The sequence below is a fragment of the Lagenorhynchus albirostris genome, chromosome 1 (assembly GCF_949774975.1).
Source record: "Lagenorhynchus albirostris chromosome 1, mLagAlb1.1, whole genome shotgun sequence".
In the NCBI taxonomy this organism is placed as follows: domain Eukaryota; kingdom Metazoa; phylum Chordata; class Mammalia; order Artiodactyla; family Delphinidae; genus Lagenorhynchus; species Lagenorhynchus albirostris.
Genome location: NC_083095.1, coordinates 139,163 through 164,022, shown reverse-complemented (window position 1 = coordinate 164,022; position 24,860 = coordinate 139,163). Strand labels below are relative to the sequence as shown.

At 44.6% G+C, this 24,860-nt stretch overlaps 1 pseudogene and 2 gene segments (V, D, J or C); all 3 read right to left on the bottom strand.

The window, feature by feature from the left end:
* Positions 1 to 7,109: 7,109 nt before the first annotated feature.
* Positions 7,110 to 7,644, bottom strand: LOC132515235 (immunoglobulin heavy variable 4-59-like; annotated as a pseudogene).
* Positions 7,645 to 10,033: 2,389 nt separating this feature from the next.
* On the bottom strand, positions 10,034 to 10,500 carry LOC132516367 (immunoglobulin heavy variable 3-23-like). The segment is given in 2 exon segments: positions 10,034 to 10,350; positions 10,455 to 10,500. Coding segments are annotated over 2 exon segments (363 nt in total).
* Positions 10,501 to 24,108: 13,608 nt separating this feature from the next.
* Positions 24,109 to 24,581, bottom strand: LOC132516860 (immunoglobulin heavy variable 3-23-like). The segment is given in 2 exon segments: positions 24,109 to 24,425; positions 24,530 to 24,581. Coding segments are annotated over 2 exon segments (363 nt in total).
* Between the last annotated feature and the right edge of the window lie 279 nt (positions 24,582 to 24,860).

Below are 24,860 nucleotides of genomic sequence, written 5' to 3'. Positions count from 1 at the left end.
CTCCTGAGCTCTGGGCCAGGCTGCTCCCTGGAACCTACTAGAGGACAGAGTTGGAGTTTCCGGGTGAGTTTCGCAGATCCCCCTCCTGTAATGAGGTCATGATGACTTTGCTCTCTTCTAGTGTTTACCTAAAATATACGGAGGGGGTCAGGGTTGATGAGAAGTATTTTCAAGAGTCTCTTATGTTTCAGTATCTTCCCTTCACTCCTTCCCTCCCAAGTCATGCATTTCTTCATTTGTAATTACTTTAATGAGGTTCTTGACATGTAACAAAGCGCACACACTCAGAATGAAACTGTGATGAATACTGACGGAGGCATAAGCATTATTAGGAGAGAACAAATCAATTCCTCTCATTATTTTCAGTAGTTTCTGGGTTTCCTCCTTCCTGTCCCTTGTTATCTTCCATCCTGTCCCCACATCACTTTTGATCTTCCCTTGTTCCTTCAGGTTACTTTTCATGCTCTAGAATTTATAAAAGTGGGAACATATTATATGTTCAAAACAAAAATATATATATTTTATTGTCATGGCTTATTTTACTCAGCACAAATATTTGTGAATACTCTCATGTTTTAGTGTGCATCAAGAATCCTGGTTTTATTAACAGGTTGCATTTAAAGAATGATCATAGCATGATTGGCTTATTTATTAAGCTGATGTGTGATATTGGAACTCTTTCCAGTTTCTGGGTGTTGCAATATAGCTGATACTCGTCTTGGAGACGCAGAGAGATGAGAAGCTGAGAAAATGCTTCTTATTTAATGTTCTTAAAACAGCCTCAAAATGGGCCACGTTGCACATTATCAAATTCTCACCAATTTATCAGATAATTATAGAACGAAGACAGCAACAAATTTAAATCTTGGAGAGAGACAAATGCTCACAGAATAACAAAGAATAAGAATGTTAATCCTGCCATAGGCTGCTGAATGGAATAAAAACTACTACAAGATTAAACTAGAAATGGATGCCTTGAGGTAGAGTGTGGTTAGGGTGTAATAGTGCCCCAACGTGTCCTAAGTAATTACCTCGCCAGTGTCAGCGTGGTCCTGCTAAAGTGTGAGTCAGATGGTGTTACCTCTCTAACCACACAGGTGTGTCTTCCTACCTGGGACAGCGCAGGATTCCTGCCTGAGCTCTTAGGTCCTCCTGCATCCTGGGGAGGAGGGCCTTGGCCCTGGACTTGGATCTGCACTGTTTCATAGCATCTCTGCTCACAGTGTGACCTTTGTCCCCTCATCCAGTCCCACTGTGCCATATACTTACCACATATGAAATAGGATCGCACGCGGAAATGAATAAGAATGTTCCAGGTGCTGACTGACGCACAAAACCCTGCCACAATCCCTGACAGTTTCTACTGACAGCAGCTCTTTGTTTTGTTCACCGTCTCTGCTTAGGGCGGGCCTGGAGGAGAAGCCCACCCTGCCCCATGCAGGGTCGCTGTGAGAGGCTCAAGTTCACCTGCAGGACCTGCTCTTGTGATGCACACTCAAGTGTAAGGGAGGGTGACCCTGACAGTAGGCTGGGACTCAGCTGGGTCCTAGGGCTGGGCCTTGTGTCCACCTCGTGTGGACATTGCTTGGGCTCTGACATCCTTTCAGCACGATGCCCGGGACAGCTGAGTGGTCTCTGCATCAGAGCCCTTCCTCAGTGCAGTCACGTACACACCTAGACAGAGCTTAATGTACGACCCCAGACGTCATGCCCGTAATATTTACATAACTGACTTGAAACTTATGTCTCCATCACAGACTGCCCATGAATTATTGTGGTCCCTTCTTTTTTTTTTTTTTTTTTTTTTTGTGGGTGGGTACGCGGGCCTCTCACTGTTGTGGCCTCTCCCGCTGCGGAGCACAGGCTCCGGACGTGCAGGCTCAGCGACCATGGCTCACGTGGTCCCTTCTTTTACAACTGAGAAAAAATGGAAGCCACAAATATATATATATACTATATATACTATATATAAACTATTATACCACGAAAAGAAATGAGGGAATCCTAAATGCATATTGATAATTAAAAAATCAGTCTGAAAACGTTCAATTTCACCTATCTCACATTTGGGAAAAGGCAAGTCTATATATAAAGGAAACAGATGAGCATTTAGCAGGAATTGGGGAGAAGATGTTTCATATGTGAAACATGGGCAATATTTAAGGATAGTGAAATTGTTCTCTATGAAATTGCAGTGGTGGAAACATTGTACTATGAACTTGTCAAAATATATAAAGTAATAGGAGAAAGAGTGAACCTTATTGAATATAAATGTAAATGTCACTTATAAGGCAGCGACTCAAGGATGGAACAATGCACACTGTATACATGATACCTAATATCATAGTGAATCTATGAATTAGCATTTCTGAAGAAGGTGGAAAAATAGATTTTGACCTAAGTGACTTTGGAAATGAGTGGAGTATGATGGCTAAGTTTTAAGCCACTGCACATAAGCACTAGAACCTGGTGGATAACCGGTATTTCCATCAGGAATTAGGCTAAGCATTCAGTTACTACTGTGCATGTGGAATTGAACAATTAGTAGCTGGATGGCATCGGTGGAGCCAGGCTTCTCACTGTTGGGTGGAGAGTAACAGAGAAGCAAGGGGGAAAGGCTGGATTTCCCCAAGTGATGTTGCACTAGGATCGGAGATGTAAGAATGATCTCACTTTTACCTTCACACAGGTCAGAAGGTGAGATACAGAGATAGTTGCAGACGTGTGTGTGTATACGTGGGGTAGAGCACACAGATGTATTTCCGAGGTCTTTTAGCTGATAGGGTCTAGAGGCAATGCCCCCAGTGGACAGGACACCAGCATTAGTGTCCTAATACCAACTCTTCTGGTTGCTAATGCTACTCTCCAGAAAAGGATCCAGGACTCATGTGACGCCTGGCTAATTCCAGGGCCACAGAAGAGAATACACATGCTTATCCTGCAGATTCTTGTGGCACCAGAAAGTAAGGAAGTGTTCACACCAATGGATGGGTGCCCGTAAAGGGGATACAGGAGACAATCTGAAAGAGCTCCCCATGGCTGACAAGCTGTAACAATTACAGAAGCAAAGAAAATGCCTTAGTATATAACCTTAATACAAGGCATGAAACAAATATCTTGATTCACACTTATATAAAGAGATTGAATAAATATATCTAATGGGGAAGGTAGGATAAATCTCCCGTAAGGAATAACTTCAGGAACCTCATCATGGTCATCCTCCCTTCAAGAAGGTGCACTTAACCCTCCATCCCAGAACGAGGCCTGGCGTAGAGATGTGATAGAAATTAAAGAGTGTCCTTGAGTTTCATGATGAATTTTTAGGTATAATATCCCAAACATCATACATAAAATAAATTTGTAGTTTTCCTGTATCCATTAAAATTTCTGTCCTGAAACCAACAACAGCAACAGTAACAATAACTTCACTGAGAAGGGAATTAGGCACAGACTTGGAGAATGTGCTCTCTGATATCATATTTATAAAGGACTTGTATCATGAATATACAGCAAATTCACAGCTCAACAACAGTAACAAAAAGTGAAAATAATGAACCCTGTGCCAGTGATCTGAAGATACTTCCGCAAAGAAGAGATAAAAGGTTTTAACACGATTCTTCATTAAGGAAACATAAAATAAAACAATGATGAGATATTGCTACTCAGTTATTACAACACTTAAAGGCAAACTAATAAGAAATTCAAATACTGGGGATGATATAGAGCAAAAGGCCCCTCATCCGCCTGCTGGAAGGATGCCAGTGGCCGCCAATTGGAATATATTTGTCAATTTCTCAGAGAGAAAACCAGACACCCACCATGGGATTGAGGAGTGAGCTGGAAAAGTATTTACCAAATTTGTTTGAATATTTATGTTTGTTCAAATAACTTCATACGGGTGCTTGTATCATCTTTACACCTTCCAGCCTTTACCACTCCCTAAAAATGGGTTATATAGTCAGTTTTTATGGTTATTTTCCAGACGATGATGATATACCTGTTTCTGTTCCCTTTTATCTATCTCTCTATTTTATCTAAATATCTATTATCAATCACCACACTAGATAACAAGGTGCAGGCAACACAGCCTACATGTTACAGCCCAGCCTGTGTCCCGACATTTCCAAAGGTCCCCTGAGCAGAAAATGCCTGCAGTGCTGTATGGACATCAATTTCCGAATATCAACATGACTCATTCTATTCAAGTGAAAGGCATTGCATCAGACAGGACTGGAGAGATTGTCAGGATGAGAGGAATTGGAAATCCATCTGATGGTGGAAAGCAGATTTAAAGTTCAACAGTAAAAATTATTTATGTCATTAAACGATTAAGAACTTGACAACTAATAACAGAAAGTAGTGACCTAACCTTCAAATAAAGGTGTCATGGAGAAATATTTCTGTGCAGCTCTTCCAAAGATAGATGGGGAACGACAGACAAGCCTGACTCCATGAAAAAGTCTCAAGATTAGAGACAAGGAAGTTCCCTGGAATCATTGTGGATGAGGCTTCGTGGGTGGCAATGATCCAGTGGAGAAACCACGGCTTCTGAGAGAAAATCCGTCCATCCCAACCTCTGCACCTGCCCTGAAATGGGTCCTCTTGTTTCCAGATGACCCTGAACATCCCCTGGTGGTTGGAACGACCCCTGCAGGGAGGGTCGTGTCTGGACTCCCCCTGACTTCTCACTGAACCAACTGGGACAGTAACACAGGGCTGTGTCCTAGGTCATCACGGAGCTGAGCCGCAGGGAAAACTGAATAAGTGAGGTGTCTCTGGAGGTGGAGAGTCATTTCTGGAGAGACATCTTGTATGCTGTGCTATTCCCAGAACCAAAGCACCCCAGTCACCTCAGCCCTTTCCCTGGGGGTTGAGGGATCCAGTCCCAGCAGCCAGCACTCTTTGTGATGGAGAATCCAGAGACTGAGCGGGTAGGGGAGAGGGTCTCCAATAGTCCTGGGCCCGATTCCAGCAGCAGCACCTGGGACAGTACGCCTGCGAAGGAGAATCAAGGAGACACCCAGTTCACAGATGTCACCCCATAACTCCACGTTCCTCAGACCCAGGAGCTGCTCACAGCTGAGGGATGTCCGCAAGAGGAGGAATGACCAGAAGATTTCCATGTTCATTTTGATTAATGCTTTGACTTTCAGAGAGTTATGTCAGTGAAGATGAGAACCCTGACTCTGAGTAGCACAGGTGCTGTGCTTTCCCCTTGAGCCTGGGTGTGATGTGCAGGTGGAAGCATGATTCCATATAAAGATGGTCCCGGCTGGTCCTTCTCTAGGGCTGTGGAGGAGGGTGCTGGCTGAGATCCAGGGTGGACACCGCTTCATGTCACCTCTGAAGAATGGGTGATGATTCTTTTCCAGTACGATACTTACATTTCCATATATGTCTATCTGCGTCTATATTACAGGTGTACTCGTTGGCTAGTGTGGCCATTACAGAATAACAGACTGGGTGGATTAAACAACAGCAATGGATTCCTCTCAGACCTGGAGGCAAGAAGTCTAAGGTCACGGTGTCAGCAGGTTTGGGTCCTTCTCAGTCCTTTCTCCTTTGCTTGCAGATGGACGTCTTCTCACTGAGTCCTCAGATGGTCTTTTCTCTGTGTGTCTGTGTGCATCCCTGGTTTACTTGTGTGTTCATTATTCCTCTTCTTAAGTGTGACAAAGACCCCTGACCACCCCTTAGCCAACAGGATCCTTGTAATTCTCTTCTCAACTAGTCTTGACCTGTGGGCTTCTGTGTTTATATGTGCATGGCCAGGTTTTGTCAAGAGCCCTGCTAAGTGAGAATAATGAGAATCCCCTACCCTTGAACTCTGATCACCCGCAGTATTTGATCAAAGCCATCAAACCTCCTATCACCCACACGGTATCTGACCACCCTGGTCTCCCTTTAGCAAGAATCCTTTTGAGTCTATGTAACCAGAATCCCCTTAGCTTGTATTTCTTCTCTTAATAATTTCCAGTCCACTCCACCCCACCGTCTTCTTGGCCATAAGCCCCCACTTGCCAGGCTCTATTTGCAATTAAGGCAAGTTGCCAAGGCTGCATCCCATATGCAGCAGCGAGTTTTGTCTTCAGGTTTTGTGTGATCTGCATATTGGAGACATGAGTATCATTTCACCACCCATGGCCATATAACGCATGCCTGAATGAAGCTGATGTCTCATGTATATTTTCCCTAAGTCCACTCACAGCCATTTGTGCGTAGGGACACTAGACTTTTCCTCAGCCCTATGCCTGGGACTGCTTTAAACAATTGCCAAGAATCACAGAAATGTGAAAAGCATGGCACTAATTTGACCCCAGAAAGTGGTCAATTACAGGATGGGAGTTGAAACACGAAAAGAGAGCATCACCTTGACTGACCTCAGCTGGGAATGTGTGTGTGTGTGTGTGTGTGTGTGTGTGTGTGAGTGTTTGTGTGTGTATGAGTGTGTTGGGTGATTCAAACAACCGGCCACATTGTAAATGTCCGTGAATGACCAGAAAATGACAGTATTTATTTTGGGGTGCTCATAAACGCTAGAAGTAGGTGAATTTGCAGATATGGAATCTGTGAATAACGAGGATAATTGCATGTGCAGTATTGGAGCACTCTAGTGTTAGAGCCTATAACACTGCCTACTGCAGAATTCAAAATGTTTGTGCAGGTTGCCTGAAAGCAGGAGGGTGTGCCTCTTCTTTCCACAGGTACAAAAACCAAAAACCAATTCATACTGTTTAAAAATCTCATGTGCACTCTCAGGATATTTACAAGTTTCACGAACTTCAGGGTCAAATTGAACATTATGGTGTGCAGCAGGGTTGTTCTGAGCTCCTTTAAGAAAAAGGTAAATAAAGATATGATAAACAACCTTATATCTTTAGTATTATATGTGTGTGCACATATGAGTATATTTATAAACAACTATAATAAAAATAAAAATTAAACAAATATATACACGCACACAAAATTTTCTAGACACTTCATAATCCACAGCAATGAAACATTAGGATACAGAACAGGGTCTCTGGTGGAGCTCCTGGGCAGGAAGAGGAAAGCACAGGTTCTAACAAGAATTCCCTCCCAGCCCCTATCTGCAGCTGCCCTAGGCCTCAGCCCTGCACTTCGTGGGTCCTCCGCGTCCCCTGGTGGTTACGGGCCTCCGTGCAGGGAGGTTTGTGTCTGGGCTCACACTGACTTCCCCTCACTGTGTCTCTAGCACAGTAATACACGGCTGTGTCCTCAGTTGTCAGGCTGCTCAGCGATAAGTAAACTTGGCTCTTGGAGGTGTCCCTGGTGATGCTGAGCCGGGACTTAAAGAGTTGGGTTATAATCTGTGCTTCCACCACTACCCATCACACCAACCCACTCCAGCCCCTTTCCTGGAGGTTGTCGGACCCAGGCTACACTATTGCTGGTTAATGAGAATCCAGAGACAGTGCAGGTGAGGGAGAGGGTCTGTGAGGGCTTCACCAGGCTGGGTCCCGACTCCTGCAGCTGCACCTGGGACAGGGCACCTGTGGACAGAGAGAACCACGGTGACTCATGGGCTCAGATGCAGCTTCCCCACGTGTTCACGTCTGAATCCCTGAGACACTCACCTCTGGGAGCTGACACCAGGAAGAGGAAGAACCACAGTGGATTCATCTTCTTGCAGATGAGATTCCTGAAGCCCAGAAATTCTCTTCAAGCATGAGGAGAAACCCGAATTTAAGTGAACAGGTACTTTGTTTTTACCTTGTGACATAAGGGGATGTTTGCATACGGGAGGGACCAGTCTATAAAAAGCAGAAGGTAGTGAATGGAGGTCCCAGTCTCTGGGACTCCACCTGAGAAGAGTGCTGACTGTTTCCTCAGAGAACGCAGACCCCACCTGGGTTCCCCTCCCTATGCCTGGGGGACTCTGTGTCCAGGAATGAAATGATGCTGAAGGGCTAGTCAGGAAGTCAGCTGTGTTCAAGGATTAACGGCAGATTTGGGGAATAGACTTTAATCCCATGGATGTATATATTTCACATAAATACCCATCACACATTCAGGGTCCTCCAAGATGTCAGCCACAGACCCTTGTTTTTTCCTTTCTGCATTACCTCCTGTTTATTTCCTGGATGGGCAAGTATTTGAGACAAACCATACATGTAATAATGACATTGAATTCAGACAAAGTCAGGTAAAATTTAATGTTTATCATAATTCACAACGGACTTCTTGTTTCCCTTAATTTGGGTGAACATTTCTTCACCTGAAACAGTTTAAATATTATCAAGACTTGCTCTGGAGGTGGATTTACTCTTAACAACTAAACACACCGTGTATTTTGTGGACAAGGTAGTCATTCTTGCTGAGATGGTCATGGATCCCTGCACTGTTGACATGGCCAGTAGCCTGACTTGCCCGTTTCCTGTGCACAGCTGAGTGTCTGCAGGAACACTGTTAGCTTCAGGGCTCCTTCCTTGCGGGTGGACGTTGAGGAATCCCCAGGGCTAGAAAAGGGTAAGAACAGACAGCTCCTGGAAGCTCCTCAGGACTCCAACCTGCTGGGCAGGTGACCTGGTCACAGTGCACAGACTCACAAGCCGGCTCATGGGACATGACAAGAATATTATCTTTAGCCCTTGAGGAGGAACTAAAGGTCCTTGATTTGCTTAATGAGCAAACTATTATTATTTAGTCTTGTTGGACAGTTTTCCCTTCTTTCTGCATTTGCTCGCTTCTCTGATTAAACTTATTCTTTGGCTAAATATTTTTCCACAGAAAAATGGCAGGTGGAAAGCATGAGATGAAGGACGATTTCATTTCCACGCCTAGATGTGGGGAGAGCACCTTTCACATGGGAGGTTTATTTCTGGCTTCAGGGTGACAGGGAGGAAGGTCAGCATGTCCCTCTGCACTGGCTCTGTCTTAAGTCACTTTGAGGCATATTTTCGGGTGACCTACCCTGGGCGCCAACACTCAGGGCCTCTTTTATTATTTTGTTTCTACATATGCACACCAAGCATGTGATGTAGGTAACGAGACACTTGAATCCTACAGATGTGAAGCTAAACTGCAGCCTGGAATTGGCACGTGATGTGCTGGAGAGCACACATCAGGACACAGTGAGACCTCCTGTCGAGGCCTGGGCTTCTCCACCCTGGACCTGGCCTCCCCTGCAAAAGTTCCTGGACAGACGTGGGCCTGCCTGTAGGTCTGCAGGACTCTTCGTGGAATGAGAACCTGAGTGATTTTCCTGCATTTTAGTGCTCACATAAGATGCTGTGGTGAAGAAAGGAGAATAGATATGTTTTCAGCAGCTTCTGAAAATTCATGTTATTATCCACCTGACTATAAACTTTCCCTACCAACTACATATGTGTCTATTTGTAATAGCTTTGATGATGAATATTCACATAAAATAAACTGCACAGTAGAAGAGGATGCTGGTCTTATATCAGCATATAGGGATTCTATATAGCAAGGCGCACATGTAGAAACACCCCCACCCACGTCCCTCTAACTGGCATCTTTCCCAGCGACCCCCTGAGGATCCGGGGCTGCTCAGTGCACTTATGCTTCTCATGCAAGAGGTTAGCAGCAAGTCAACAGGCAGCATCCTGGCAGGGACAGCTGTCTACAGTAGGGCAGGGCTGAGATACCACAATGAGGAAGGAAGAATATGTTTAACTCTTTACACATCAGCTGGAATCATTTTGAAATGGGTCAATTTAGACAAGAGTTAGATAAGGGAAAACCTGAATATATAGCTTTGAGTCTCGGACTTTCATATATGACATTTTTCCCCGAAATTTGAAAAGCCTTTCTAATTCAGAGACTGAATGTGTAAGTCAAGAACCATGGATGAATACAGAGAGGTTCCCCAGGGAAAACTGCTATATGGAGAGGAAACCCCAGACCCTTAGAGGAAAGCAGCCCTTAACTACCATCTGCACCTGCTCCTGGGGCTGAAACACCCAGCTGTATGTCCTGAGTGCACCCTGCATCCCCCCTCCTGTCTCCCTGCAAGGAGGTTTGTGTCTGGGCTCACACTGGCTTCCCCTCACTGTGTATCTTTCGCACAGTAATACACGGCAGTGTCCTCAGATCTCAGGCTGTTCATTTGCAGATACAGCGTGTTCTTGGAGTTGTCTCTGGAGATGGTGAATCGGCCCTTCACAGAGTCTGCATAGTATGTGCTACCACCACTCCAACTAATAACTGAGATCCACTCCAGCCCCTTCCCTGGAGCCTGGCGGACCCAGCTCATGGCATAATCATCAAAAGTAAATCCAGAGGCTGCACAGGAGAGTCGCAGAGACCCCCCAGGCTTCACCAAGCCTCCCCCAGACTCCACCAGCTGCACCTCACACTGGACACCTGCAAACACAGAGACATCCTGGTCAGGAGATTGTCACACATCCACTGATTCCCTCACTCATAGCCACTCACATCCTCAGTGTCTCTTGCTCTCCATAAATTACCTTGTAAAATAGCCACAAGGACAACCCAGCTCAGCCCAAAGTCCATGGTGAGTGTTCTGTCCTGAACCCCAAATGGGAGCACGTGGGAATCTGGGACTGGAGCTCCTCTCCCAGAGCTGCAGGGTCAGGGCTGGGGCTGCTTTATATCAGCAGAGGAAGGACCCTATTTGCATGACCTTCTAGTATATAAGAGGCTACGTCGTTGAATGTCCTCAGAAAGGGCAGGGTCTCAGAGCAGGTGTGAGAGTCTTGGATTTTGTGGTGTTGATAGCAACTGGGAAATATAACTTTCATTGTGTGATTGTTCCAGAGTAAACCCTTTGGACCCATATGTCATCTTACATATGCACTCACAACCCGTCATGTAGCTGTCATTGTTACCCTCATGTTAGAGGTGTAAACTACACCCAGAGGAATGGAGGGTGTGTGTAGTGTCCAAGGAGAAACATGGGGTGACCGTTAGATCCAGCATCTGCTCCTGAGCTCTGGGCCAGGCTGCTCCCTGGAACCTACTAGAGGACAGAGTTGGAGTTGCCGGGTGAGGTTTGCAGATCCCCCTCCTGTAATGAGGTCATGATGACTTTGCTCTCTTCTCGTGTTTACCTAAAACATATGGAGGGGGTCAGGGTTGATGAGAAGTATTTTCAAGAGGCTCTTATGTTTCAGTACCTTCCCTTCACTCCTTCCCTCCCAAGTCATGCATTCCTTTATTTGTAATTACTTTAATGAGGTTCTTGACATGTAACAAAGCGCACACACTCAGAATGAACACTCTGATGAATACTGACGAAGGCATAAGCATTATCAGGAGAGAACAAATCAATTCCTCTCATTATTTTCAGTAGTTTCTGGGTTTCCTCCTTCCTGTCCCTTGTTGTCTTCCATCCTGTCCCCACATCACCGTTGATCTTCCCTTGTTACTTCAGGTTACTTTTCATTTTCTAGAATTTATAAAAATTGGAACATAACATATGTTCAAAACAAAAAATATATATATATATATTTATTGTTATGGCTTATTTTAGTCAGCACAAATATTTGTGAATACTCTCATGTTTTTGTGAGTATCAAGAATCCTTGTTTTAATAACAGGTTGCATTTCAAGAATGATCATAGCATGATTGGCTTATTTATTCAGTTGATGTGTGATATTGGAACTGTTTCCAGTTTCTGGGTGTTGCAATAAAGCTGATACTCGTCTTGGAGACGCAGAGAGATGAGAAGCTGAGAAAATGCTTCTTATTTAGTGTTCTTAAAACAGCCTCAAAATGGGGCAAGTTGCACATTATCAAAATCTCACCAATTTATCAGATAATTATAGAACGAAGACAGCAGCAAATTTAAATCTTGGAGAGAGACAAGTGCTCACAGAATCACAAAGACTAAGATTGTTAATCCTGACATAGGCTGCTGAATCGATTAAAAGTACTACAAGATTAAACTAGAAATGGATGCCTTGAGGTCGAGTGTGGTTAGTGTGTAATAGTGCCCCAACGTCTCCTAACTACCTCGCCAGTGTCAGCGTGGTCCTGCTAAAGTGTGAGTCAGATGGTGTTACGTCTCTATCCACACAGGTGTGTCTTCCTACCTGGGACAGCCCAGGATTCCTGCCTGAGCTCTTAGGTCCTCCAGCATCCTGGGGAGGAGGACCTTGGCCCTGGACTTGGATTTGCACTGTTTCATAGCATCTCCGCTCACAGTGTGGCCTTTGACCCCTCATCCAGTCCCACTGTGCCATATACTTACCACATATGGAATAGGATCACACGGGGGAATGAATAATTATGTTCCAGGTGCTGAATGACGGACAAAACCCTGCCACAACCCCTGACAGTTTACACTGACAGCAGCTCTTTATTTTGTTCACCGTCTCTGCTTAGGGCGGGCCTGGAGGAGAAGCCCACCCTGCCCCATACAGGGTCGCTGTGCAAGGCTCAAGTTCAGCTACAGGACCTGCTCCTGTGATGCACACTCACGTGTAAGGGAGGGTGACCCTGACTGTAGGCTGGGGGCTCAGCCGTGTCTGAGGGCTGGGCCTTGGGTCCACCTCGTGTGGACATTGCCTGGGCTCTGACATCCTTTCAGCACGGTGCCTGGGTCAGCTGAGTGGTCTCTGCATCAGAGCCCATCCTCCATGCAGTCACTTACACACCTAGACAGAGCTTAATGTGAGAACCCAACGTCATGCTCGTAATATTTACATAACTGACTTGAAACTTAGAGCTCCATCATCGACTGCCCATGAATTATTGTGGTCTCTTCGTTTACAATTGAGAAAAAATGCAAGCAACAAATACGTTCTTCCATAAATTAGTACATAAACAATGCGTGATGTATCCATGCTGTGGAATTGTATTCAGCAATTTAAATATTAAACTATTATACCATGATAGGACATGAGGGAATCTTAAATGCATATTGTTATTTAAAAATTCGTTCTGAAAACTTTCAATTTCACCTATTTCACATTTGGGAAAACTTCAGTCTATATATAAAGCAAACAGATGAGCATTTAGCAGGAATTGGGGAGAAGATGTTTGATATGTGAAACATGGGCAATATTTAAGGATAGTGAAATTCTTCTCTATGATTGCGGTGGTGGAAACATTGCACTATGAACTTCTCAAAATATATATAGTAATAGGAGAAAGAGTGAACCTTATTGAATATAAATATAAATTTCATCTATAAGTAGGAGACTCAAGGATAGAACGATGCACACTGTATAGTTGATACCTAATATTTTAGTGAATTTTTGAATTAACATATTAACATGTTAACAATTAACACGTGGACATTTACATTAACATGTAACATTAACATGTAAACAATTAACATTAACAATTAACATGTCTGAAGAAGGTGGAAAAATAGGTTTTGACCCAAGTGACTTGGAAATGTGTGGTGTCTGAAGGCTAAGTTGTAAGCACTGCATGTAAGCACTAGAACCCGGTGGATAACGGTATTTTCATCAGGAATCCGGCTAAGAATTCTGTTACTACTGTGCATGTGGAATTGAACAATTAGTAGCTGGATGGCATCGGTGGAGCCAGGCATCTCACTGTTGGATGGAAAGTAACAGACAAGCAAGGGGGAAAGCCTGGATTTCCCCAAGTGATGTTGCACTAGGATCGGAGATGTAAGAATGATCTCACTTTTACCTTCACACAGGTCAGAAGGTGAGATACAGAGATAGTTGCAGACGTGTGTGTGTATACGTGGGGTAGAGCACACAGACATATTTCCAAGGTCTATTAGCTTATGCGTCTAGAGGCAACGTCGCCAGTGGACAGGACACCAGCATTAGTGTCCTAATACCCACCCTTCTGGTTGCTAATGCTATTCTCCAGAAAAGGATCCACGACTCATGTGAGGCCTGGCTAATTCCAGGGCCACAGAAGAGAATACACATGCTTATCCTGCAGATTCTTGTGGCACCAGAAAGTAAGGAAGTGTTCACACCAACGGATGGGTGCCCGTAAAGAGGATACAGGAGACAATCTGAAAGAGCTCCTCATGGGTGACAAGCTGTAACAATTACAGAAGCAAAGAAAATGCCTTAGTATATAACCTTAACACAAGTTATGAAACAAGTATCTTGATTCATACTTATATAAAGAGATTGAATAAATATATCTAATTGGGAAGGTAGGATAAATCTCCCGTAAGGAATAACTTCAGGAACCTCATCATGGTCATGCTCCCTTCAAGAAGGTGCACTTAACCCTCCATCCCAGAACGAGGCCTGGCATAGGGATGTGGTAAAAACAAAAGAGTGTCCTTGAGTTTCATGATGAATTTTTAGGTATAATATCCCAAACATCATTCGTAAAATAAATTTGTAGTTTTTCTGTATACATTAAAATTTCTGTCCTGAAACCTACAACAGCAACAGTAACAATAACTTCACTGATAAGGGAATTAGGCACAGACTTGGAGAATCTGCTCTCTAATATCATATTTATAAAGGACTTGTATCATGAATATACAGCAAATTCACAGCTCAACAACAGTAACAAAAAATGAAAATAATGAACCCTGTGCCAGTGATCTGAAGATACTTCCGCAAAGAAGAGATAAAAGGTTTTAACACGATTCTTCATTAAGGAAACATAAAATAACACCATGACGAGATACTGCTACTCACTTATTACAACAGTTAAAGGCAAACTAATAAGCAATTCAAAGATTGGGGATGATGTGGAGCAAAAGGCCCCTCATCCGCTTGCTGGAAGGATGCCAGTGGCCGCCAATTGGAATATATTTGTCAATTTCTCAGAGAGAAAACCAGACACCCACCATGGGATTGAGGAGTGAGCTGGAAAAGTATTTACCAAATTTGTTTGAATATTTATGTTTGTTCAAATAACTTCATACGGGTGCTTGTATCATCTTTACACCTTCCAGCCTTTACCACTCCCTAAAAATGGGTTATGTAGTCAGTTTTTATGGTTATTTTCCATACGATTAGATATACTTGTTTCTGTTCCCTTTTATCTATCTCACTCTTTTATCTAATTATCTATTTTCAAACTCCACACTAGATAAAAAGGTATAGGAAACACAGCCCACATATTACAGCCCAGCCTGTGTCCCGACATTTCAAAATGTCCTCTGAGGAGAAAATGACTGCAGTGCTGTATGGACATCAATTTCCGAATATCAACATGACTCATTCTATTCAAGTGAAAGGAGTTGCATCAGACAGGACTGGAGAGATTGTCAGGATGAGAGGAATTGGAAATCCATCTGATGCTGGAAAGCAGATTTAAAGTTCAACAGTAAAAATTATTGATGTCATTAAACGATTAAAAACTTGACAACTATTAACAGAAAGTAGTGACCTAACCTTCAAATAAAGGTCTCTTGGAGAAATATTTCTGTGTGGCTCTTCCTAAGATAGATGGGGAAAGACAGACAAGCCTGACTCCATGAAAAAGTCTCAAGTTTAGAGACAAGAAAGTTCCCTGGAATCATAGTGGATGAGGCTTTCAAGGGCGGCAATGGTCCAGTGGAGAAACCACAGCTTCTGAGAGAAAATCCCTCCGTGACATCCTCTGCACCTGCCCTGAAATGGGTCCTCTTGTTTCCTGATGACCCTGAGCGCCCATGGTGGTTGGAGCTGCCCCTGCAGGGAGGGTCCTGTCTGGACTAACCCTGACTTCTCACTGGGCCTCCTGGGACAGTAACACAGGGCTGTGTTCTGGGTCATCACAGAGCTGAGCTGCAGGAAACAAAGAATTTGTGAGCTGTCTCTGAGGTGGAGAGTCATTTCTGGAGAGACAGCCTGTGTGCTGTGCTATTCCCAAAACCAAAGCACCCCAGTCACCCCAGCCCTTTCCCTGGGGGCTGAGGGATCCAGTCCCAGCAGCCAGCACTGTTTGTGATGGAGAATCCAGAGACTGAGCTGGTAAGGGAGAGGGTCTTCAATAGTCCTGGGCCCGATTCCTGCACCAGCACCTGGGACACGACACCTGGCGAAGGAGAAACAATGAGACACCCACTTCACAGATGTCACCCTGTAACTCCACCTTCCTCAGACCCAGGAGATGCTCACAGCTGAGGGATGCCCGCAAGAGGAGGAATGACCAGAAGATTTTCATGTTCATTTTGATCAATGCTTTGACTTTCAGAGAGTTATGTCAGTGAAGATGAGAACCCTGACTCTGAGTAGCACAGGTGCTGTGCTTTCCCCTTGAGCCTGGGTGTGATGTGCAGGTGGAAGCACGTCTCCATATAAAGATGGTCCCGGCTGGTCCTTCTCTAGGGCTGTGGAGGAGGGTGCTGGCTGAGATCCAGGGTGGACACAGCTTCATGTCACCTCTGAAGAATGGGTGATGTTTCTTTTCCAATACGATACTTACATTTCCATATATGTCTATCTGCGTCTATATTACAGGTGTACCTGTTGGCTAGTGTGGCCATTACAGAATAACAGACTGGGTGGATTAAACAACAGCAATGGATTCCTCTCAGGCCTGGAGGCAAGAAGTCTAAGGTCACGGTGTCAGCAGGTTTGGGTCCTTCTCAGGCCTTTCTTCTTTGCTTGCAGATGGACGTCTTCTCACTGAGTCCTCAGATGGTCTTTTCTCTGTGTGTCTGTGTGCATCCGTGCTTTACTTGTATGTTCATTATTCCTCTTCTTAAGTGTGACAAAGACCCCTGACCACCCCTTAGGCAACAGGCTCCTTGTAATTCTCTTCTCAACTAGTCTTGACCTGTGGGCTTCTGTGTTTATATGTGCATGGCCAGGTTTTGTCAAGAGCCCTGCTAAGTGAGAATAATGAGAATCCCCTACCCTTGAACTCTGATCACCCTCAGTATTTGATCAAAGCCATCAAACCTCCTATCACCCACACGGTATCTGACCACCCTGGTCTCCCTTTAGCAAGAATCCTTTTGAGTCTATGTAACCAGAATCCCCTTAGCTTGTATTTCTTCTCTTAATAATTTCCAGTGCACTCCACCCCACTGCCTTCTTGGCCATAAGTCCCCACTTGCCAGGCTCTATTTGGAGTTAAGGCAAGTTTCCAAGGCTGCATCCCATATGCAGCAGCGAGTTTTGTCTTCAGGTTTTGGGTGAGCTGCATATTGGAGACATGAGTATCATTTCACCGCCTATGGCCATATAACGCATGCCTGAATGAAGCTGATGTCTCATGTATATTTTCCCTAAGTCCACTCACAGCCATTTGTGCGTAGGGACACTAGACTTTCCTCAGCCCTATGCCTGGGACTACTTTAAACAATCGCCAAGAATCACAGAAATGTGAAAAGCATGGCAGTAATTTGACCCCAGAAAGTTCTCAATTACATGACGGGAGTTGAAACAAGAAAAGAGAGCATCACCTTGACTGACCTCAGTGGGAAAGTGTGTGTGTGTGTGTGTGTGTGTGTGTGTGTGTGTGCACGCGCGCATGTGTCTTGCCTGATTCAAACAACCGGCCACATTCTTAATGTCCGTGAATGACCACAAAATGACAGTATTTATTTTGTGGTGCTCATAAAAGCTAGAAGTAGGTGAATTTGCAGATTTGGAATCTGTGAATAACGAGGATAATTGCACGTGCAGTATTGGAGCACTCTGGCATTAGAGTCTATGACACTGCCTGCTGCAGAATTCAGAATGCTTGTGCAGGTTGCCTGAAAGCAGGACGGTGTGTCTCTTCCTTCCACATCTACAAAAACAAAACAACAATTAATACTGTTTAAAAATCTCATGTGCATTGTCAGGATATTTACACGTTTCACAAACTTCAGGCTGAAATTGAACATTATGGTGAGCTGCAGGGTTTTTTTGAGCACCTTTGAGAAAAAGGTAAATAAAGAAATGATAAACAACCTAAACTCTGAGTATTATATTTGTCTGTGCATATGAATATATATATACACAACTATAATAAAAATAAAAAGCAAATATGTATATGCACACAAAATTTTTTAGACACTTCATAATCCATAGCAATGAAACATTAGGATACAGAAGAGGGTGTCTGGTGGAGCTCCTGGGCAGGAAGAGGAAAGCACAGGTTCTAACAAGCATTCCCTCCCAGCCCCTATATGCACCTGCTGCAGGTCTCAGCCCTGTACTTTTTGGGTCCAGTGCGACCTCTGGTGGTAATGGGCCTCCGTGCAGGGAGGTTTGTGTCTGGGCTCACACTGACTTCCCCTCACTGTGTCTCTCGCGCAATAATGCACGGCTGTGTCCTGAGTTGTCAGGCTGCTCAGCGATAAGTAGACTTGGCTCTTGGAGGTGTCCCTGGTGATGCTGAGCCGGGACTTAAGAGTTGGGTTATAATTTGTGTCTCCATCTTTCCACATGATACCAACCCTCTCCAGCCCCTTTCCTGGAGGCTGTCGGACCCAGGATACACTATCGCTGGTTAGTGAGAATCCAGAGACAGTGCAGGTGAGGGAGAGGGTCTGTGAGGGCTTCACCAGGCTGGGTCCCGACTCCTGCAGCTGCACCTGGGACAGGACACCTGTGGACAGAGAGAACCACGGTGACTCATGGGCTCAGATGCAGCTTCCCCAAGTGTTCATGTCTGAATCCCTGAGACACTCACCTCTGGGAGCTGACACCAGGAAGAGGAAGAACCACAGTGGATTCATCTTCTTGCAGATGGGATTCCTGAAGCCCAGAAATTCTCTTCAAGCATGAGGAGAAACCCGAATTTAAGTGAACTGGTACTTTGTTTTTACCTTGTGGTCTAAGGGGATATTTGCATAAGGGAGGGACCTTTTTATAAAAAGCAGAAAGTAGTGAAGGGAGGTCCCAATCTCTGGGACTCCACCTGAGGAGGGTGCTGACTATTTCCTCAGAGAACTCAGCCCCCACCTGGGTTCCCCTCCCTATGCCTGGGGGACTCTGTGTCCAGGAATGAAATGATGCTGAAGGGCTAGTCAGGAAGTCAGCTGTGCTCAAGGATTAACGGCAGATTTGGGGAGTAGACTTTAATCCCATGGATGTCTATATTTCACATAAATACCCATCACACATTCAGGGTCCTCCAAGATGTCAGACACAGAATCTTGTTTTTCCTTTTCTGCATTACCTCATGTTTATATCGTGGATGCGCAAGTATTTGAGACAAACCATACATGTAATAATGACATTGAATTCAGACAAAGTCAGGTAAAATTTAATGTTTATCATAATTCACAACGGATTTCGTGTTTCCCTTAACTTGGGTGAACATTTCTTCACCTGAAACAGTTTAAATATTATCAAGACTTGCTTGTGGTCTTGATAATATTTAAACTGTTTCAGGTGAAGAAATGTGGTCTCACCATCTGCATTTCAGTCTGCAAGGATGTAAACTGGGGATCACGATGGTAATGGTATGTCTGAAATTTATAGTGGGGTTGCCAGGGGTGCTGAATGTTGACATGAGTGTCATCAGTGATGTTACTTCTCCTGGGAACCAGAAAGACCAATGTGAGTCCCCACCTCTGACTGACACCCTGTACATGTAGCCCTGGCTCCACTCCTGCCCTGAGAGGTCACACCTGTGGGTCTGGGGCAGGTCAGCTCTCCCTCAGCCCATTGATTTCATCTGTGCACTGACTGACGTCGAGCCTGCTGTCTGTGAGAAGATATTTACTCCATACTCTTTCATGAACACAGTACGATACTTCTTCTAGCTTTTCCAAAATATTTGCAGAGTAAATTAAATACTAAAGAATCTGCCTGCTTGAATGTCAATAATAGGAGAGCCAACCACAGTGATATGGGCAAGAATCAGAGGACAAGTCTGGACCCTGTTGTCAGGACCTGAAAATTGAGCTGATACGCTGTGGGATAGGGGAGCGGAAGCGATGGCATCTGAAACCTCGAATCAGGTGGGCCCATTACTCAGCAGGTGGAAGAAGGGCCTGCATTTGTACAGATGCCCCAGCATCTGAGCTGCCCTTCTTGAGATGGTGGATTAGAGGAGATACAGCCAAATTCATGTTAACATAGAAGGATATATAGCAGGTGTCTTTATGTTTCAGTGGATGGGGATGTGTTGTTAGGGTCCCTTTTACCCTAGGAAAAATGTGTTAGTTCACCAGCACTAAAAAAAGTTATTTTTCCTTTGTGGAGCAAATTGGAGGAAATTGTGTCTGGAGACTGGATCATATGATAATGCTTGAAGGAATATCTATTAGAGATGCCCAGTGGGTGATGGGAAATGAAGTGGGGAGATTTCAGTCATCTTGCTCTGCAGGTTACCAGTGATGGTCATATCAAGAGGGCCTGACCATGGTGATGGGAGGGAGAAGGGCTGATGGTGTTGGCCTCTTGGGGACCTTGTGGACAGGTCCTTCTGATGGTCTCTGTGTTTTACCTTATAAACTCTTGAGGGGATAAGCTCAGAATGAGGTATGAGCTTCAGCAACATTGGGACCAGAGGGTTTAGGTCATTTAGTATCTTTTCTGGAATCATTGGACAAAGAAGAAGCGGGAACTATAGTTGGAAATCAGCAGCGTCCTCGTGTGATGTTTGATTTGTTGCCTTAGACGTTACTAAATGTAGAGACATTCGCTGTCCTCACATTTCATTTTCTAGGTCCACTTGGAATCCAGTTTCAAATGTGAGGGATGTAGATGAAACATTTATTATGAAACAACATGTTGTCTAAGTATTAAGAGGTATAAGTAAACATTTTGGAAATGTGTTACTGAAATTGTAATTATCAAGCTCTTCTCTGGGGCAATATAAATTGAAATTAATAATAATAATTCAAGGTATTGATTTTGTTTTCAACCATTGCTAAATCCATTGAATCATTCAAGTTACAATCATTCATAAACTGAGATCCGTCACGGATAAAATTTATTGTTAGGAAACGGTCAGCCTTACTGATGAAATCTCACTCTCTCATCAAGGATCTGTGTCTCTGTGGACACGCAGCACAGTTCTCACCAGCAACACAGGAAGGAGGGTACGTTGGTACATTTCTGTTTTTCCAGAAGAACATCTCTGAGGAAGTCCCTCCACTGTTTTCTCATTCCCTCCTTGTGGTATCTGAATGAGGCGTTGAGTGTACTGTGACATGTTCCCACATAAAGTTCCCATGGCTTAGGAAGTGAAAGTTTAACTTCATTTTTCATTGTAATAGAAACACAACAAGTAATATTTGAGAAGCATAAAAATTACATTTGAAATTTACCCAGAGGTAAGCTAGAGATTGGAAGAAAATATTTGCAAAAGACATATCTAGTATATCTGATTGTTATCTAATATGTACCAAGAAGCCTTAAACTCAACAATAAGAAAGAAACCAAAGGATTAAAAAGGGCTAAAGTCCTTAACAGACACCTGACCAAAAAGACAAAGAGTTTGCAAATAAGGCTGTGGGAAAACATATGTCACAGGGAAGTGCCAATGAGAACAAGGACACATCCCTGAAAACTTACAAGAGTGGATCAGATCAGGACTCTGAGAATCTTAAACACCTGCAGGGTGTGAAGCAACAGGGAGTCCATTCACAGCTGGTGGGGATGCAGAACGGGGTGCACCTTGGGAGACATTTTGGGGGCTTCTTGCAAAACTAAACATACTGTTATCTATGTTTCAGCAGTAGTGCTCCTTTGTACGTATGTGAAAGACAGTAAGACTTTAGTCCAGAGAAAACCCTGCACACGATGCTCACTTAACATTATTCATATTTGCCACAATTTGGAAAAGACCAAGAGGTCCTTTCATAGGGAATGACTAATAAACTGTGTACATCCAGACAATGGACACTGAAATGTCACACCGATTTGGAAGAAATATCGAATGGTGAGATGGAAATGCAGAAAAGAGATGCCAGAAAAACACACCTGGCAAGGTGATGTCAGCAGAGTGACAGTGGCCGTGAGGACTGAGGATCCTAAGAAGTTGTACAGCGTGAGGCTGAAGAGAAGACAACTTGGACATGTCAGGACGGAAATCTCCTCCTCTGCCCCTCTTGAGTTCCTGAGGCTGGGCTGATAAAATATTGACAAAGACAGATTAACAGGAGAAAAGAAAAAATTTAACCATGGACATAGATGGGCCATAGAAATGGACCCAGAAGTGACCAAAGCAGGCAGCACTTTACATTTTTAGACAAAGATGCAATATTTGTGAGGAATTGGTAGAAGGAGGAAATGTGTGCTTTTGGTTCTCAATTAGTGAAGAAACTAAGCAGGGTTTGGGCTGGCGTAGTCATTAAAGAAGGAGCAAGGTTGTTCATAGAAGCAAGGTTGTTCATAGAAGGTTCCAGGCCTGAATTCCCATCCCTGGTGATAAGAGTGTCCCTCTGCAAAGGAAAGCAGGGTCCGGCTGCTCGGTCCTGAAAAGCCAATAAAGAGGCAAAGTTGGTGAAAGGAAAGTTTGCTTTATTTTGGCTGCCTGCACCTGGGGGTGTGGGACAGACTTCTCTCCAAAGGCCACCCCGCACTGAGCATCTGTGGGAAAGGGCTTTTATAGGCGGAAGGAGGGGCTACGGGCAGAAACGGCAGAGTGAACTGTGACAGTCGTCTTGCAGTTGGTCATGTGGTGGTCTGATCAGCCTCCTCTTGATTGTTTTAAGTAGAGTTAATCTTCAGGTCCAGGGTTGGTTTGTTCTCATTTCTTGAGGCCAGTTCTTGCAATTGTGGCAGCTTATTTCATGGCTACAGTCTGGTCATCATGGAGTTAACTTCTTCCTCCTGGTGGGAGGTTCAGTATCTATAAGACGGCTCATGGGACACGGACAAGAATATTATCTATAGCCCTTGAGGAGGAACTAAAGGTCCTTTATTTGCTGAATGACAAAACTATTATTATTTAGTCTTATTGGAGAGTTTTCCTTTCTTTCTGCATTTGCTCACTTCTCTGATTAAAATTATTGTTTGGCTAAATGTTTTCTACAGAAAAAAGGCAGGTGGAGAGCATGAGATGAAGGACCGTTTCACTTCCACGCCTAGATGGGGGAGAGCACCTTTCTCATGGGAGGTTTATTTCTCGCTTCAGGGTGACTTGGAGGAAATTCAGAGTGTCCCTGTAGTGGGCTCTGTCTTAAGTCATTTGGAGGCATATTTAGGGGTGGCCTACCCTGGACCCCAACACTCAGGGCCTCTTTTATTATTTTGTTTCTACATATGCACACCAAGCATGTGATGTAGGTGTCGGTTTACCTGCATCTTACAGATGTGAAGCTAAAGTGTAGCCTGGACTTGGCAGGTGATGTGCTGGAGAGCACACATCAGGACACAGCGAGGCCTCCTGTCCAGGCCTGGGCGTCTCCACCCTGGTTATGTTCGCTCCTGCAGGGGTACCTGGACGGAGGAGGGCCTGCATAGTGAGGCTGCAGGACTCTTCCTGGAAGGAGAATCTGTAGGACTTTCTTGCATTTTAGTGCTCACGTAAGATGCTGTGGTGAAGAAAGGAAAATAGATTTGTTTTCAGCAGCTTCTGAAAATTCATGTTATTATCCACCTGACTATAAACTTTCCCTACCAACTACATATGTATCTATCGGTAATAGCTTTGATGATGAATATTTGAAATAAAATAATTTGCACAGAACAGGATGTAGGTATTACCTAAGCGTATAGGGATTCTGTTGGGCCTGGAAGCAAGGCGCACATGTAGAAACACCCCCACCCACGTCCCCTCTAACTGGCATCTTTCCCAGCGACCCCCTGAGGATCCGGGGCTGCTCGGGCGCACTTATGCTTCTCATGCAAGAGGTTAGCAGCAAGTCAACAGGCAGCATCCTGGCAGGGACAGCTGTCTACAGTAGGGCAGGGCTGAGATACCACAATGAGGAAGGAAGAATATGTTTAACTCTTTACACATCAGCTGGAATCATTTTGAAATGGGTCAATTTAGACAAGAATTAGACAAGGGAAAACCTGAATATATAGCTTTGAGTCTCGGAATTTCATATATGACATTGTTTCCCCTATTTCGAAAAGTCTTTCTAATTGAGAGACTGAATGTGTAACTGAAGAACCATGGATGAGTACAGAGAGGTTCCCCAGGGAAAACCGCTATATAGAGGAAACCCCAGACCCTTAGAGGAAAGCAGCCCTTAACTACCATCTGCACCTGCTCCTGGGGCTGAAACACCAAGTTGTATGTCCTGAGTGCCCCCTGCATCCCCCCTCCTGTCTCCCTGCAAGGAGGTTTGAGTCTGGGCTCACGCTGACTTCCCCTCACTGTGTATCTTTTGCACAGTAATACACGGCCGTGTCCTCAGATCTCAGGCTGTTCATTTGCAGATACAGCGTGTTCTTGGAGTTGTCTCTGGAGATGGTGAATCGGCCCTTCACAGAGTCTGCATAGTATGTGCTACCACCATTCCAATTAATACCTGAGATCCACTCCAGCCCCTTCCCTGGAGCCTGGCGGAACCAGCTCATGGCATAATCATCAAAAGTAAATCCAGAGGCGGCACAGGAAAGTCGCAGAGACGCCCCAGGCTTCACCAAGCCTCCCCCAGACTCCAGCAGCTGCACCTCACACTGGACACCTGCAAACACAGAGACATCCTGGTCAGGAGATTGTCACACATCCACTGATTCCCTCACTCACATCCACTCGCATCCTCAGTGTCTCTTGCTCTCCATAAATTACCTTGTAAAATAGCCACAAGGACAACCCAGCTCAGCCCAAAGTCCATGGTGAGTGTTCTGTCCGGAACCCCGATGGGAGCACGTGGGAATCTGGGGCTGGAGCTCCTCTCCCAGAGCTGCAGGGTCAGCGCTGGGGCTGCTTTATATCAGCAGAGGAAGGACCCTATTTGCATGACCTTCTAGTATATAAGAGGCTACGTCGTTGAATGTCCTCAGAAAGGGCAGGGTCTCAGAGCAGGTGTGAGAGTCTTGGATTTTGTGGTGTTGATAGCAACTGGGAAATATAACTTTCATTGTGTGATTGTTCCAGAGTAAACCCTTAGGACCCATAT